General features: G+C 36.1%; 1 protein-coding gene across 6 annotated transcripts in view; it reads right to left on the bottom strand.

The window, feature by feature from the left end:
* METTL15 (methyltransferase like 15) overlaps window positions 1-16959 on the bottom strand; it is a 247936-nt gene that overhangs the window by 87799 nt on the left and 143178 nt on the right. For 5 of the 6 annotated variants that reach the window (XM_042957668.1, XM_042957669.1, XM_015544864.2 and 2 more), the window contains 2 exons: window positions 12027-12218; window positions 7869-8047 (listed from right to left, as the gene is read on the bottom strand). In XM_042957668.1, coding sequence (XP_042813602.1) covers window positions 7869-8047; window positions 12027-12218 — 371 coding nt within the window. Of the gene's footprint in view, window positions 1-4642; window positions 4957-7868; window positions 8048-12026; window positions 12219-16959 lie in introns of those variants that run through there. The other variant, XM_042957670.1, reaches the window with a different exon arrangement.

Here is a 16959-nt window from a genome sequence, read left to right as displayed (position 1 = left end):
CTCTACTCTATACAGCACTTATCACAGGGTGACAGAGTGAGCTGCTTTTATGACTCTCTCCCATATGAGAGATGTGAGATCCCGGAAGACTGAGCTGTCAGCATCCTCCAGCAACAGTTCACACTGTACCTTAATTATGAGAAAGGGATCTAGGGTAGCGTCCTAAATAAGAGCACAGAATCTACAGTGAGATTACTTCTAATTCCAGCTCCATGTGACAAGAGACAAGTTACCTAGACTCTGTGCTTCAGTTTACTCATATATAAAATGGGGATAAAAACAGTACCCACCTTGTAGGTTATTGAGGATTGATTTAATACATGAAAATAATTTAGGATAGTGTCTTATATTTGCTCAATAAGTGTTAGCTAGCATTCATCATCATCATCATCATCATCATATCACCATCATCATCAAATTAGGCTTGGGCCACCATTACTTGGGATTAGGGCAATCCCTGCTCCCCAGGTGATACTTCAAACTGAGAATGGCCAGGTTTTTAGAAGGAAAAAAGATTTTTCAGGTTTTTCTTTCTTTCTTTCTTTCTTTCTTTCTTTCTTTCTTTCTTTCTTTCTTTCTCTTTTTCTTTCTTTCTTTCTTTCTTTCTTTCTTTCTTTCTTTCTTTCTTTCTTTCCATATTTCATTTTTTCTGAGTTGGGCTTCTTGTACAGAATGTCTCTTGGAAAAATTACTTATTAAAATAAGAAATAAGTTTACTTATGAAATGTCATTTGATAATTTAGTTGGCATGAAGTTACCATACTAATGTACACAGTGTATAACAGATTGAACTCAAGAGATTTAAATGACAGAATAACTGCATTATCATAGGTGGTGACAATGACAACTGTAACTCACTGGCAAGCCATCCAAATTTGACTGTAGGTTTGACCATACTACAGAGTGACAGATCGACCAGAGAGTGACAATTGAACTCTCTGATATCTTCATTTATTTCATAATCATGGCAATGTTAGTATACAGAGTGCTTTTGGGGGAAGATGGAGGAAGTAACATGTAAGTTATTAAAACAATAAAAGGATGGCAAACTGGTCTAATTAATTTCATCAGGAAAAAGTTGCACTAAAATTTGATGGCAATGACTACTTCTTAACGAATGCTACACTTCATTTATTTTGTATTTTGGATGTTTCTCTCCAGATTAACAAAGCTTTGTTGGAAAAATATAATGATTTCAGATACAAGCAGAGGCATAAGCTATTAATGCTACTGTGGAAAGATATACCTTATATGCCAGTGCAGAAAAAAAAAAAAAAAAAGATTCTTCTTTTTTCTAAAAGTCACATAATCCCTAAGGGAAGAAAAGCTTGGAATGAAGCAATTAGCCTATCACAAATCACACGGTTTGGCTGTGGACAGGTATTCATTGGTATAAGATCACAGTCATAGTTCTGACTACTGCACTTGTTTGTTCCCTGGATCTTCTCAGGTCTGGATAGAGAGAAGTAGAAAATGCTTATAGTTGTATATACACTTTACAATTCACAGAGAACTTTCTTACATACCACCATCTCATTTATTGGTCATAGCAAGAATTAGTTATTCTTCTTTTCCAGATGAGGAAATAAGGATCAGAGAAGAGAAGTGATTTACTCAAGTTCACAGAGCACATAAATAGCAGAATCAGACAAAGAACTTGAGAATTTTTGATTCCATGTCCTAGGAGTCTCATCTATTCCTCAAGCTGTTTTAATTTATACTGTACTTGGAAGCTTAGGTCTCCCCCCTCTTCAGTGTGAAGGGGAAAGTACAATTGATTCTCAGTAACACCTAACAACTTATACTTTTTCCCTGAATTTTCATTTTACCTTGGCTGGGAATGTACACATCTTTTTATTGATTTATTTGTTCAACAAGCATTCATTAAGATCTGGCCATGTACCCAGTTCATGAGTCAGAATAAAGGTTACATAGAAGTTTCAGTCAGGGAATAAAGTCTATATATTTAATCAACAAGAATCAAACAAATCTAAGAAACCTACCCCCCTCCGTTTTACCTTTCAAAAATTGATATTGTATGCCTTCTGTCACTTTTTGATTATCAGTGCATTGATTATATATTTTGTGAATTTGAATCTAAATTCCAATGATCTGAAAAGCATACTTTGATTTTGGCATGTGCTTGGAAACTGAGTGAATTTCAATATTACAAAACATAGTTACATTATGAACAAAATAACAAATGGTCATAATCATCAATTTTATTCACTTCCATTTCAAGATGAGAAAGAAAAGGCCTAGAACTGTTCGAGTCTACACAGGAAGCAAGCAGAACCAGGACTTGAACCAAACTCTCTTTGTTAAACTGAATTTAATAATTAAGTTTCCCTTGATGTATCCAGAGAATGGAAAGAACAATGGAATATGGAATAAAATATGGACAGCCTTTTGAGACAATATTCAGAAGTATGTCTAGAACCAATCCCATTTTTTAAGCCTCTGTAAATCAAATATACACAAATTCTGCAAAATCTAGACCACAGCCATGTTTTTTAAAAAATTAAGTACATAAATCTTTTTCCTGGGGAGCTGGAGGGATTTTTATATGTATCATTTCCCATTATTAAAGATTCTTAATTAATAAAAATATTTTATTAGTGTTATTTTTCTTACCAGCACCTCTAAACAATAAGGGAAGAAAAATATCATTTCAGTCTAAAGATGAATAAACTAAAATACTGGGAAGGCAGTGTGTTTTTCTAATTTACCTGAGTACTTTAGTGTTAATGTTATTAGTGCATATTGGTGTGGGAGAGATTCAGTTTATGGTCTACAAGACTGAACACCAATTTTTTACTAACATTGATGTTATTTCACTGAATACCAACTGTATAAAAGCAGAATCTTCCTGGATCTATGTGATTTTCTTTATTTGATAAATTAACCTTGAAAAAGCATTTACCAAATGTCTTCCAAGGGCCAAAATTATGATAAGTGCTGGGGACACCCTGATGAGTAAAAGAGTCACAGCAGTGCCCTCACAGTGCTTAGTATCTGGAGCAGCGACATCCAATAAAAATATAATGCAATCTACATATGTGATTTAAAAATTTCTACAGCCACGTTAAAAAAGTAAAAAGAAACAGGTAAAGTTAATTTTAATACTGTACGTAACTCAATAATTTATAAAATGTTACCATTTCAACATAGAATGAACATATAAATTTTTGAGACACATTAAATTCTTTTTTCAAACTAAGGTGTGTATTTTACATATATGACCTCTCAATTAGGAGCAGCCGCATTTCAAGAATTCCAAAGACACATGTGGCTACTGGCAAGTGTACTAGATAGTATAGGTCTAGGGGAGAAGTTAAATAGAAAGCAATAAGAACAGTGTCAGTGCTTCGGCAGGGAAATTCAGCACTATGGGGAGCATGTGGGAGAACACCTCAACTAACTAATCTGTATAGAGCTAGAAAAACCTTCCTGGAGGAAGTGACACTTTTAACTAAAGCTCACAAGGATGAGCTGGCATTAACCACAGGAGAGGATAGGGGTTGGGCACTCTAGTGTTAATGTTAATAATATCCAAGGCCTGTAAGAGTAGAGGGACTGTGGTGTGCCGGAAAGACACGACCATCAGGACTCTAGCATGGCCGGAACGGAGATTACCATGGAGAAGCAACAGAGATGAAAACGAAAAGGTAGAAACCGGTCCATGAAAAGCTTTGCAAGCCATGTAAAGGAATTTGGACTTTATTCTAAGGAATTCATCCTTTCTAAAGACTTAAGGCCTCTATTTATGGAACTAGCAATTTCAGACTGAAATGTGCTCCTCTTCACTGAAATACAAGGGGGGAGTAAGATAGATGGAGATGAAAAGGCTAAAAAGCAAGATGACCACTTATTAGAGGTAATGAAGAATTTGGCTCTACATTAAATTAGTCCCTCAGGCCATTTTCAAGTCTTAAATTTCATAAATCCAATTTTTCAGCTATAACTGCATTAGAATAGAAACTATGCTTAACAAAATGTGACTTGTTATTTATAAATTATTTTTGGAGGGAACACTATCTAACATGTGTGACACATTAACATTGAAATTTCTGCCTAGCAGTTCTGAATAGTGTGTATGAATAGTGAAGTCCCACAGGTCGTTTTTGGAATTATAAATTACTAATTTGGTAATTTACAAAGTAATCCATGGTAGTTATAAGTTTCCTGCCTCAATTTGCAGCCTTGAATCTGTCTTCTGGTGCTGATAGGAATAGGATATGGAAGAGTACTGGACTATACTCATTTGTACTAGTGAAATGCACCAGGCTCTAGGTTCTACAAATTACAACTTACTTACTTGAATTATTATATAATCCCACTAAGTATATTGTGATTATAAGTGTGGTGGTCTTCCTTGTCCTAAAGGATTATTAGCTTTTTGAAAGCAAGGGGAATGATTTATATTTCCATCAATATATGGGTTTTACCATGTGTCAGGAACTGTGGCATATTTCCCAGAGTGCCTGGATAATCTTGAACATATTTAGCATGAATTTATTAGAACCAGAAAAGATGTCCAGATATAGTCACAGCATATTATAGCTTGACAAAATACATGTTTGTTAAATAAAGATATTGCTTAGGAGCTGTACCAGCTTGAATAGTGTCCCCCCAAGTTTGTGTTTACCAGGAAGCTGTGAACGCGACTTTATTTCAAAATAAGGTACTTGCAGATATAATCAAGTTGAGGACATACTCTATTAGGGTAGGTGCTAAATCCAATATGACTGGTGTCTTTATACTAAAGATAAATTTGGACACAAAAAACATGTATGGGGATAGTGAGAGTGGAGGCAGAGACTCAGTGATGCATACACAAGCCAACGAACACCAGGGATTATTGGCAAGTGCCAGACACAAGGTAGCGTCAAGGAGGTAGCTATTCTCCCCCAGAGCCCTGCTGATACCTTCATTTAGGACTTCTGGCCTCCAGAACTGTGAAAGAATAAATTTGTGTTATTTTAAGCCACCAAATATGTGGTACTTTGTTAATACAGCATTAGGAAATGAAACTAACAGAGGAACCTTCCTGGGCCCTCCATTGCTTCCCATCTTCATGGATTAGCTCTCTTAAGAGACTTCTGTTTAATGGACTTGACAGATTAATCCCTTTCTCTGTTAAACTGTCTCAGCATGGTATTTTACTCTCGAATATTCCTATACAGTCCTGTAAGAGCTGTAAGCCAAGAGCACTTACTATTGCCATTAAATAATTCAATCAAATGTTACATAAACTGGTGAAATATGAATGCAAAAGGAAAGACATCTGCTGTTCCCATGAAAAGTAAATTGGAGACTTTGGAGAGTCTTAATAAAGATAAGTCATGTAAAAAATGCAATCAAATTACATGTAGGTAAGGTAATTATGAAAGATTTAAAAAATTATGAAAATGTAGAAAATTAAGAAAATCTAGAAAATATGCTCAGATTGCTTTGTAAGTACCTTTGAACTCTAAGTTCGTTTTAATAAAAATAAAATCAGCGCTTGTAGAAGGTATGCCATGGGTATGGTTTATGTAAGAATGGACTTTGTGGAACTGCAATTAGGACCTAAGCATCTCCATATATATAAATATGGATAGGTTCTATAAATTCTCCCCATGTACCAACTTTTTCTATTACCCACACAATCACAACTTCAGACTACAACAAATAAGAGGGTTTCCACTATAAGTAGAAAAACCTTGTTTACTATTACCATTTTTTAATCTAGTCACCTCTGACCCATTTTTCATTAGTACTCAGTATAATGTCTGGTATATACCAGCCTCTTCCAAAATATTTTGTGAATGAATGAGCATAAAATGCAAACTGTTTTTTTTATGTTTTTTCCTTTTCTACAGAATTATATCATCATCAATAAAGTTGTATTATTATGGGCTGATTTGAACTATAAAAATGGACTCATTATGGGGAACTCAATCTTTTAATGGCATTAATTAAAGCCTACACATATATGAATATTCTCACTTTTACAATATCATTTGTTATAGCCCTAATACGTTTTTCACATCATAATCTTTCTGAAAGTACTTAAATTGTTTCTATTCTACATCTTGATATAATTTCTCTGTAATGCCAGTGTTAGTACCCCAAGTTCGAAGATTAGGACCTTGAGACCAAAAAATTAATATCTTAAAGGCAAAAATACCCAGTTATGCCTCTGATTCTAGATTAGTACAGACTCTGTCATTAATTAGGCTGTATACCTTCGAGGATACTATTGACCCTCTCAGAGTCGCAGTTTCTTCAGTTATCAGATGAGGTTTTTGATTGGCTGACTTCCCTCAGCCCTCATTTTCAGCACCAGAAAATTCTGGATTTTCTTATGAATAAAAAATGTGACTTTTCACTGTCATCATTTCCATATGGGAGACAGAGAACAACACATATAGCTAGTTAAATCATGACAAAAAGATAAGGTAAGGTGGTAATGTTTAGTGAGTATGGGCTGGAAAGAAAGGGACACAAGACAGAGAGTGAATTAATGCAGCCTACTAGTACAAACTCTTTTTGGGAAACAAATACAATGGCATATTTTATGATCATCTAACCCACAAGAATTGTGCTCTTAGTTGCCTAAAGGAATCTCAGTGGTAAGTTGGAAGGGCCTTGAGGTATATATAAAGCTTAAAACATTTAAAGACTTGGTCAGCTCTTTATATTTTATTATTCTAAATAAGTAAAATATAGTCTTATTAAGTTATGTCATAAAACAATTGCTATATGATCCCTAAATCTTGATCTGAATGAATTTATAATCAAGCTTTATTCCTTAAATTATAGATAATATTAAGATTAGAGGCAACCAATATCAGGTTCTTTTTACAAGTTATACAATTATTTATTTTTCTCCACTTCTTTAGCTACTTAGGTAACTTAATAGGGGCCATGGGAAAGAAATCCTAATACATTTGGTAAATAAAAATGATGTAGGGTTTCAGATGGCCCACAAGACAAAGAATGTAACATGAATTCTGTTAAATAACTGCAGGAGTTGTATTTTTGCCTTGGAAAACTTTCATCATGGAACACAGCTGTGAAACAACTTTGGCTTCAAACAGAAAGGCTATAATAAAGCGCCTCCTAGCTAGACTTAAGTTCAAGAGGTTTATGGTGGCGAACAGCAGAAAAGATGAAATGTTTCAATAAGCCCCTCAGGCTGATTTAGTTAGCATTCACAAAGTGGAATAACCTATACATCACATACCCTTTGTTAGCTGGTTGTTTAGAATAGATGTATGAGTCACTAGATTTTATTTTAGCAGTTGGGCAATGCAATTCTCCTTTTGCCCAAAATATTAAAATGCAGAAATGTGAAACTAAGAGAGGTAATGTCAGATCTTATACAGAATGCTTATCAACCACTGTGATGGATCAAGAAATTCTGCTCTCACCATTCCATGTTGCACCTTGGTAGGCACAATGATAAATTACCTCTCATGAAAAAACAATCTATTGTTCAACTAATCAGCAACTATAGTATATTTTCTTAAATTGTGTGGGGAGAGGTGCTGGGTGAGGGAAGCTTGCAGAACCAAAAGAAAGCTGATATAGAGAGAAAGATAGGCAAGATTCTATCCTGAATGATTCTAAGTACAAATGAATCCCTCTGGGAGTTTGGAGGATATGTGTATATATGTGTGTGTGTGTGTCTGTATATATGTGTGTGTGTGTGTCTGTATATGTGTGTATATATATATATATACACACACACACATACATATGTGTGTGTGTCTGTGTATATATATATATATATACATATATATACAGACGCACACACACACATACATATATTAGTGTTGTTTTTTTTTCTCTGAGACACTGTTCAGAATTAATGAGGGTACCTGCAACGATGCTGGCAAGCTGCTGGGTTCTGGAGATGGGGTAGAGGCTGCGAGCCTGGACGATTGCTGAAGCGATTTTCTTGGCATGCTTCTCCTCCCCGTATGTTCTCAGGATGGAGGCAAGTGCCTGTTGATCTAAAGCGTTCACAACATCAGCTGCGGTGGGCATGTCAGGGTACCTACGCACAAGAAGAGCCAATTAGTTCGCTGACGTCAGTTTTCATTGACAAGAGGTGAGACTTCAGAGTACTGAAGTCAGGCATACACACACAGTCTAAGCATCTGAGGTTTTTCAAGTCAGAGACTGAAATCTTACACAAATGAAATAGATTTTCCATTTCAAATACCCATCATAATGGCAAGAGGGGATTGTGTGTGACATTCATCAAGGTCAAAGGCAGCAGGAAATTAAAATATTTTACTAACATTTAATTCACGAAGTTATTATTCCTTATGCAGATTTCCCCTAAGCCAAAATAATGGAAAATGTTTGCATATAGTTTGTTGAAAATTTAAACTACCATTTGATTTTTTTTCACTATAAGAAGATACAAGATACAAGATACTGACATATTTAGATGAGCCTATATCCCAGGAACTTAACTAAATCTGAGATTATAAAGTAACCGAGTACTGATATGGGAGCACAAATTGAACTTAGAAAGTCTATACAAGAAGGTACTCCCAGTCAGTTTCCCTCACAAAAAACTGAACAATCTTAATGACAATAATGTATATTACTTCAAATATTTAACGATATTGGCTTATAAACTCAGGACTAAAGTCACCATGGGGTAAAACTTAGTAATCAAGAAACAGTACTAAATAAGCCTAAGACAATAATTTTAGGTGGTGGAGACAAAGGAAAACCTCTAGCCAAACAGAACAGATCACATAGTAGGAAACAGCATTCACTCTGTCAGACCATTGCAGTTTACTTTCCTTTAGGGAAATGTGCCAAGGAATTCTAAATGATGAACGAACCGAGAACTTACTTATTGGTAAGACAGCTTTGTTAACAGTATTGTTACTACTCCTGTAATTAATACGTTGGATTGATTGCCAGTATCACACTGTGAGGACTTTAAGTAATAAGGATATGGTAGAGCTTTAAGGCCTAAGAGGGGGGTTGTAAAGAAACACCTGAAAATCCCTTCTTAAAAATAATAACCTGAACCTTGTTAACATATCTAGTGCCTCCAGGAGAATGGCTTGTCCCCTATTTTGTTATGATCTCTCTCTCTCTCTCTCTCTCTCTCTCTCTCTCTCTGTGTGTGTGTGTGTGTGTGTGTGTGTGTGAGAGAGAGAGAGAGAGAGAGAGAGAGAAGGCAACATTGCTTTCCAGATCTGCCTCATTTTTTTTAGCTGCCATGACACCCCCAGACCAATGAACATCCTGTAAGGTAGTCCTGTTTCCATCTCAATAGGCTTTGTTCTGCTAATAATAATAATAACAACAACAACAATGAGGAGGAGTCAGATCCACATAGATTAGAATACCTGACTTGCTATTCACACTGAGTAAGACTTTTAACTTACTGAAACCTCAATTTCTAACCTGTAAAATGAAAGTAACCATGCTTTACTCATAGGATTGTTGGGAGAATTAAGGGTGCATGCAGCTGTAAAGCAGATAGTAGAATGTCTGGCACACGGAGAAGGTCAATGAATGTGCATGTCCCCTAGATCTTGCCCATTCCTAAATTTTCCCATCATCATTCTTGGCCTCATTGACAAAATCCCTGCTACATCTTACCTAGTTGTGCATTCAACTGCCCAAAACCACTGAGCATCAAGATAAACCTTATTAATGATGGTAAATTCAGACCCAAGGGACAAGGTCCAGTTCTACCAGGACAACTCTGAGATTAGTATAGATGGACTTAGCAGTTCTTTATAATACCTTTCTACTTTTAAGTGAGACAATTAAAACAGCATTTTGCTCAAATAGAGTTCAGTGAATAATGGGCATCATTTTATTTTACTCTCATTCTAACATTGAATAGCAATGTACAGGTTTCCATTGTTCCACAAGACAAAAGGGGCAACACTATGAAAAGCTGACAGGCTGCTAGCAGACACATCAGGGTAGGCATTCATAATGAAGAAGTCAAAATCTGCCCCCCCCAACTTAACAGGTAAGAGATTTTAACGGTTCTCCAGAGATTTAAAATGACTACATTAACAACAGAAGGAAAATATTAACATAAGTGGAAATTTATTTATTAACCTTCAGGGAAGAATACAACTAACAACAGTTAGACCTACAAGTACTTGAAGCTGTGAACTAACTAAACTATGCTGTAAGATTCTAGTGATAAACGGAACAGGTTAAGAAAGCCTCTTGTGTCCACCTTCACCACAGATATATCAGCCTCCAGGATCTGACTGGCCATACTTTTTGGTGTGGCCTCCCTCTCCCCATGATACCACTTGGGTAAACATTGCACATATTTACCATGATTCTCCTTTTCTATGAATTCATGCGAATGAACTCCCTTTTTCTGAATGCCATATACTTTCTTCAGATCTGTTAATATCTTTGATCAGGTTATACAGTCTGGGCTATCTACCTGGAAGCCACCCTGCTTTCTAAGATATATTTGCTAAACTCAAATCTCATCCATTATGTATTGACTTAGAGTTTAATGTTTAAGGAAAATTTTATTTTCAGGTTCTTAGGGGAAAACCTCAAGAACCCTGATTCACAACTACAATTTGCTGAGAAGTTTTTACATTAACAATATGGGGATTTACTACCATTAACTAGAAGCTTTGTTCTTCGTATTTCAGAAGGCATCCTCCTTAACAAGACATAGGAACAGCAGAAATTTGCTTGACATTTTATTACCTCTGCACAACAACCTCAATCTCCAAACATGAAAAGATATTTGACCTTTACTATTAGTCACTGCTTTTTAAAGGATTTTCATTATTTTCTTTTATGATCACATTCTTCATTCAATGAATGCCAACTTGGGAAAAAGAAGGTATAAGACTCAGAACAAAAGGTTCTAGCAAGTATGGGTCACAATCCAAGTTACTAGGTCATATCAGAACATGGGGAAAAGGCTATCTGTGAATAATTAGCATTGGACAAAGAAGTTTGTGGGAAAAGAAGTCAAAGTCAACTCAATATGAATTTGCTGACTTGAATTGGACCTTAAATTTCTTATATATAGGTCCTTTGAGTAGACTGTAAGAAATTTTGGAAAACCTGTTTGTCTCAGTAGAAATGTTTATGCAGGTCTAGAATTGCAGATTAGTAAGAGTAACAGAATGGTTTGCTTATTCAGATATAAGAAAATCTAACATTTCTCTTAGAAGATAAGGTTCCCAAAGGTAGGGGCCATGATTTGGCAGTGGTGGTGGGACATGAAATAAGGGAGAAAAACATGGTTAAGCTTTGTAGGAACAGGCTGTTCAGTCCCTAAGCCAGTGTTAGGCATAGAGACAAGTGCTAATCTAAGCTTTACACGTTAATTTGGATTTAAAAGAACTTACCCTATACTTTACTAGAATGTGAGCCTCATTGTGTTCAAATGTACCTATTTGAATAATGGAATAATGGAGAACAAACTAGTATTTCCATGGTGGTGAGGAATGAACAGGAGGTGTAAAGCTGTCCTATATATAGTACTATGTGGATACAGTACCATAAACTGTAATTTCCCTGGAGAATGTTAAATAAAAGTGACTATACAAGAGACAGCACAAAACACACAATCACTGACCCCTAGAATCCTGCATTTCATGCAGGATTCAAAAGAATATGTGTTAAGTAGAGTTCCTTTTACATCTCACAAGAGGCATAGTTGGGCCTGCATAAAAATGGATCCATTGTTTCAGATTCACATTAATCAATATTGTAAGCAGTCTAAAAGCCCATATTGTATCTATAAAAAAGATAATTAGTATGAAAGTTATCCTCCTCACTATTTTGTGTAAAGACAGCAATGATTTTTCTTTTAGAATCTCAAATCTAGAGAAACACTAAAATCTATAATGAGTAGCAAACAAAACTGATTTATTATGTATGGATAGTGTTAGGTGTGGGCGTGTGATGGGAATTCTGCAGTCTTAAAAGGAAATTAAATTCAGGGTGTTTTTGCAAAATTGATTTCTTGTTGTGAGGAGAAATGCTTTATCAATACTCACCTGCCACCATCCATTCTCATGTCCAAGGGGCCGTCCTTCCGAAGGGAAAAACCTCTTTCAGGAGCATCAAGTTGCATGGAGGAACACCCAAGATCCAAAAGAACTCCATCCAAAGTCCCTGGCTGCACTCCAGCTTTCATTAATAAGGCTTCTGCCTGGCTGAACTGGCCTAGCATAGCTCGGATCTGTTTACTGTGAATAAACCCAGGAGATGGGAGAAAAGACTTCTGTTATATTAAATTCTTAAGGTCTATGATCAATGAAAGGAAGTGTATCCTATTATTAGCTTATTTAACCAATATATATTTATACCAACCACATGTTTAGTACTACATAAAGACATTTGGAAATGGAAACTTTACATCCTTGGTTTCAACACCAGAGGTGATTTAATGTAATTTTAGTTTTGCTAATAAATGTAATTTATTGTATACCTATGTGAAGGTATACAATAAGTCACTGAATTTGCAAAATCCCTTTGTCGGATCAGGTCATTCACTTTTTTCTTAAAAAAATAAATCTTAAATCTATAGGTTAGGAAAAAAAGCACATATCATTTATCAAAAGAATAAATTTAGGGATAACAAATGCTGATGAGGATGTGGAGAAAAGGGAACTGTGCACTGTTGGTGGGAATGTAAATTAGTGCAGCTACTATGGAAAACAATGCAGAAGTTCCTCAAAAAATTAAAAATAGAATTACCATAGGATCCAGCAATTCCACTTCTGTAAATATATCAAAAGGAAATGAAAACATTCTGTTCAAGATATGTGCACCCCCATTTTCATAGCAGCATTATTTACAATAGCCAGAACATGCAAACAACTTAAGTGTCCACCAAAAGATGAATAAAGAAGCTGCATACACACACACACACACACACACACACACACACACACACACACACACAGGAATATTATTCAGCCATAAAAGAGGAAGGAAGTCCTGTCATTTGTGACAGCATATATGGACCTTAAGGGCATTATGTTAAGTAAAATAAATCAGACAGAGAAGACAAATACTATATGATCTCACATGTGAAATCTTAAAAAATGAGAGAGAGAAAGAAGCCAAATTGATTAAAAAAAAAAAAAGGCAGATCAGATTTGTGATTACCAGAGGTAGGAGATGGGGAAAAAGAGAATTTGATGAAGGTGGTTAAAAGGTAGAAATGTCCAGATAAATAAAGTGAATACATATGATGGATGTTAACTAAACTTATCATGGTAATCATTTGACAATATATGTTGGTCAAACCATTACACTGTACACCTTAAACTTAATACAGTGCTATATGCATTACTATCTCAATAAAACTGGAAAAAATAAATTTTTGAGTAAGCCAATTTAATTACAACAAATAATAAAGTAGAGATCACAGAAAAAAGATATGTCAAACATCTTCAAGCCAAGCATTTTAGCTTTCTCCATATTTTCCCCATAATTTAGGATAGGGGTACTGTGTAGCTGCATACTTGAAGCATGAAACTATGCTTAAAATAAATACCTTCTTGCAGAAGCATGTTTTAGCTTTCAGCAGGGATTTTGAAGTCAATGGAGCATTCAAAATCAATAGACAGGCAAGAAGTTGGGATCACCTTGCAGCTATACTAATTCTTCTTCCTACACAAAGTGAGATGCTGCCTGCAGGGTTCTTCGGAAGCCTTAGGGCAACTGGTATGCATTTTGGATGGGGAATGAGAAGAGAAAAAAAAATGGCAACTCTCCCAAGACCTCATTTCCTCCATCTACAGGTGGATAGGGTGAATTTGGATTTCAACAGTGTTGGGGAATTCGTATTTATGATGTTTACTTATGTGTTATGTTTAAGGAGAATTTCACTGCTCATTGGTAATTTCTTCCCAAATTCGAATGGAGAAAGTGATTCTCAGATTCACTCCCCAAAAATTCATTGAATATCTGCTATCTCTCAGGCATTATGTTAATTGAAGGTATATAAAAATTAATAAAGCATGGCTTTCCGAGCTTTGAACTAAGAGGAAGAAATGTACAAATGAATAGTCTGTGAAACAACCTGATGGGGGCTAATTGTAGAAAGATGGATTGTTATGTCTGTCTTTGGAAAATATAAAATGAATGCTAATACTAATACCGGGAACACAAAAAATAGAATCATGGGATTGAAAAGCAACTCACAAATCACTTATTCCAATTATTTAACTGATGTTTGAATCTCTTCTCTCTCCACCATCACAGTTGAATGGGCTGGGTGGGGGGGGGGGGGCAGTTATTTTTTAGCCACCTCCCGTTCACCCCATTGGTGAGGGAAGGATTCCCATTCTAGGATTATGGACATTGCTTGAAATATGGCACCTGACCACTGGACAGATGAGATTGACAGTTTATTAATCACACACACTTACAGCCCAGGGGAGGAGGGCAGCATGTGCCCTGCATGGCTACGAGAGGGTTGTACTCACAGACAGAATGGGCAGGCAGAGGCTGTAGGATGCAGGTTTTATACTAACAAAAGAGCAGGTGGCCCTTCGTTCCCATGAAAGTGATTGTCTTGTCTGAGTAATTCCACGGGCAGGGAACTGAAACCTGCTTTTCAATGATAAGCAGATGTTGTTAACAAGGGTCATTTGGCTCAGGGACTTTATCTGTGGGAGCACAGTGGGGAGGACAATTTTTGATTGGTCCACTGGAGGATCTCCTAGTTTTCCTCAGATGTCAAGAACACATAATATTGGGATTTAATTTTAAGGCCTTACACCACAATCCCCTGGTCCATGTTTGAACACTGCCAATAATAAGAACTCACTACTGTTTTCTTAGTTATTTTTTAGTTGATAGCTGTTTCCTCACTATTTCTACAATTTTTCCTCTTGGTGTCAGTCTATGTAAAACAACTGAAAACTCACAACCATGGAAGCCTTTTACATTTCTTCTGTTGGTCATTGTAAGGGATATTTGTTGGCTACCTCTTAGTTGCCAATCTCTGTTTCAACAGGACGTCAACGTTTCAGCCATGTATTTTGGAAGAGACTCATTATATCTATGATGGTTTATGTGTCAACTCGGCTAGGCTACAGTACCCAGTTATTTAATCAGACAATAATCAAGGTGTTGCTGTGCAGGTAGTTTGTAGATGTGGTTAATAATCAGTTCACTTTGGGGGAGCCTGGGTGGCTCAGTTGCTCAAGTGACCAAATCTTAATATCATCCCACGTGGTGACCACTCAGGTGTGAGACTGAGCCCTGCGGCAGGCTCTGCACACAAGGGTGAAACCTGCTTGGGATTCTCTCCCTCTTCCTCTGCCCCTCCCCCGCTTGCACACATGCACTCTCTCTCAAAATAAATATACTTGCACACACAATTTATACATAAAAATATATTTTATGTATAGTCTATAAATTATAATATATATCAATATATAATACAATATATGTAAGTGTGTGTGTGTGTGTGTGTGTGTGTGCGTGTGTGTATGTGGGTATCTTTTGCTGATTCTATTTCTCCTGAGAATCTTGACAGACGTAGTATCTTAGCTCAAGATGTAGATTTGTGGGGGCGCCTGGGTGGATCAGCTGGTTAAGCATCCAACTCTTGGTTTTGGCTCAGGTCATGATCTCACAGATCATAAGTCTGAGCCCTGTGTCAGGCTCAGCACTGACAGTATGGAGCCTGCTAGGGATTCTCTGTCTCTCTCTCCCTCTACTCCTCCTCTGTTGTTCTCTCTCTCTCAAAAATAAATAAACTTTAAAAAAAAAGATGTAGATTTGTGATTAGCCATCCTAATTTACATACCATCTCCAAGCCTATATAATTTGTTCAGAGACTGGCATATGTCACAATTCTAGCCGGTGAGATACAAGAGATATTTCCTAGGGATTTAGGAAGAGAAAATTATTCTTTCTTTCAATGAACTATATAGGAAGAAAAAGGTTTTTCAGATTCTCACTTGACATTAAAGAAGCACACTGCCTGGACTGTTGCCAGCAAATATTCTGACCCAAAGAAAGGAGAGAGTAACCATTTTTGGCCAAACAGCCACTAGATTGAGACTCAAATAAAATCCAACTTGTCTTAGAACTTTTGAGTTACATGAACCCATAAGTTGTTTGTTATTGAAGCCAGTTAGAAATGCTTTTTCTCTTACTATGGCAGACAAACATCATAACTATTGTAGCTATCATGCTCCTTTAAGTCTTCTTTCCTCCAAACCATACTCTTGTTTCTTCTGCTATATTCTCCATTAAAAAAGAAAATCTATCATGCTAGATGCTCTTTTCTGAATGTGTTCCAGTTTGCCTATGCCCCTTGATCTAAATTCTATAATGATCAGCATGGAATAAAGTCAATTCTGGCCTTTTCTTATTGTAGTTACTATATTAACGCAGCTCGATATCAAAATAATTTTAGAATTGATTTCACACCATTGCCTTATGGTACCTAATACCCTTCAGTTTTTTTCCTGTACACAGTTGCTAAGCTTCCTCCATCACTGTGTTTGTATAGCTTTGTTTTGTCAAATGTTGCAGATCTAAGTATAATTTCTGCCCTACACATTCTCTACAACCCTTTAGAATCCAGGTATTACCTTTAACCACAGACTCTTCTTTATATTTCAGCAAAACCTCCAACAAATCACTACTTCCCAGTCTTAATTCCTTAGTATTACAGCTATTATCCTGCTTGAAGCTAACATACTTGTTAAATAACAAGTAACATCTTATAAGGAGTGTTTGCATTCTTGCGTACCCTCAAACATAATTGTTTAACACACAGTACTCACACAGTTTTATGCCTATTAGTAAATAATAAAAATGCAATCCTTGTGGTACAAAACTCAGTGTAAAACACAAGTATGAAAATGTCACATGGGAACAAAAGTAACCACGTGGCAATAGCACAAAGTAAATCATGTGGCAGATCATTAAGGCAGAGTTTTCTGATGCTGAAATCAG

The sequence above is a fragment of the Panthera tigris genome, chromosome D1, assembly GCF_018350195.1.
Source record: "Panthera tigris isolate Pti1 chromosome D1, P.tigris_Pti1_mat1.1, whole genome shotgun sequence".
NCBI lineage: Eukaryota > Metazoa > Chordata > Mammalia > Carnivora > Felidae > Panthera > Panthera tigris.
Note: the sequence above shows the minus strand (reverse complement) of the source record. Positions and strands in the feature narration are given on the sequence as shown.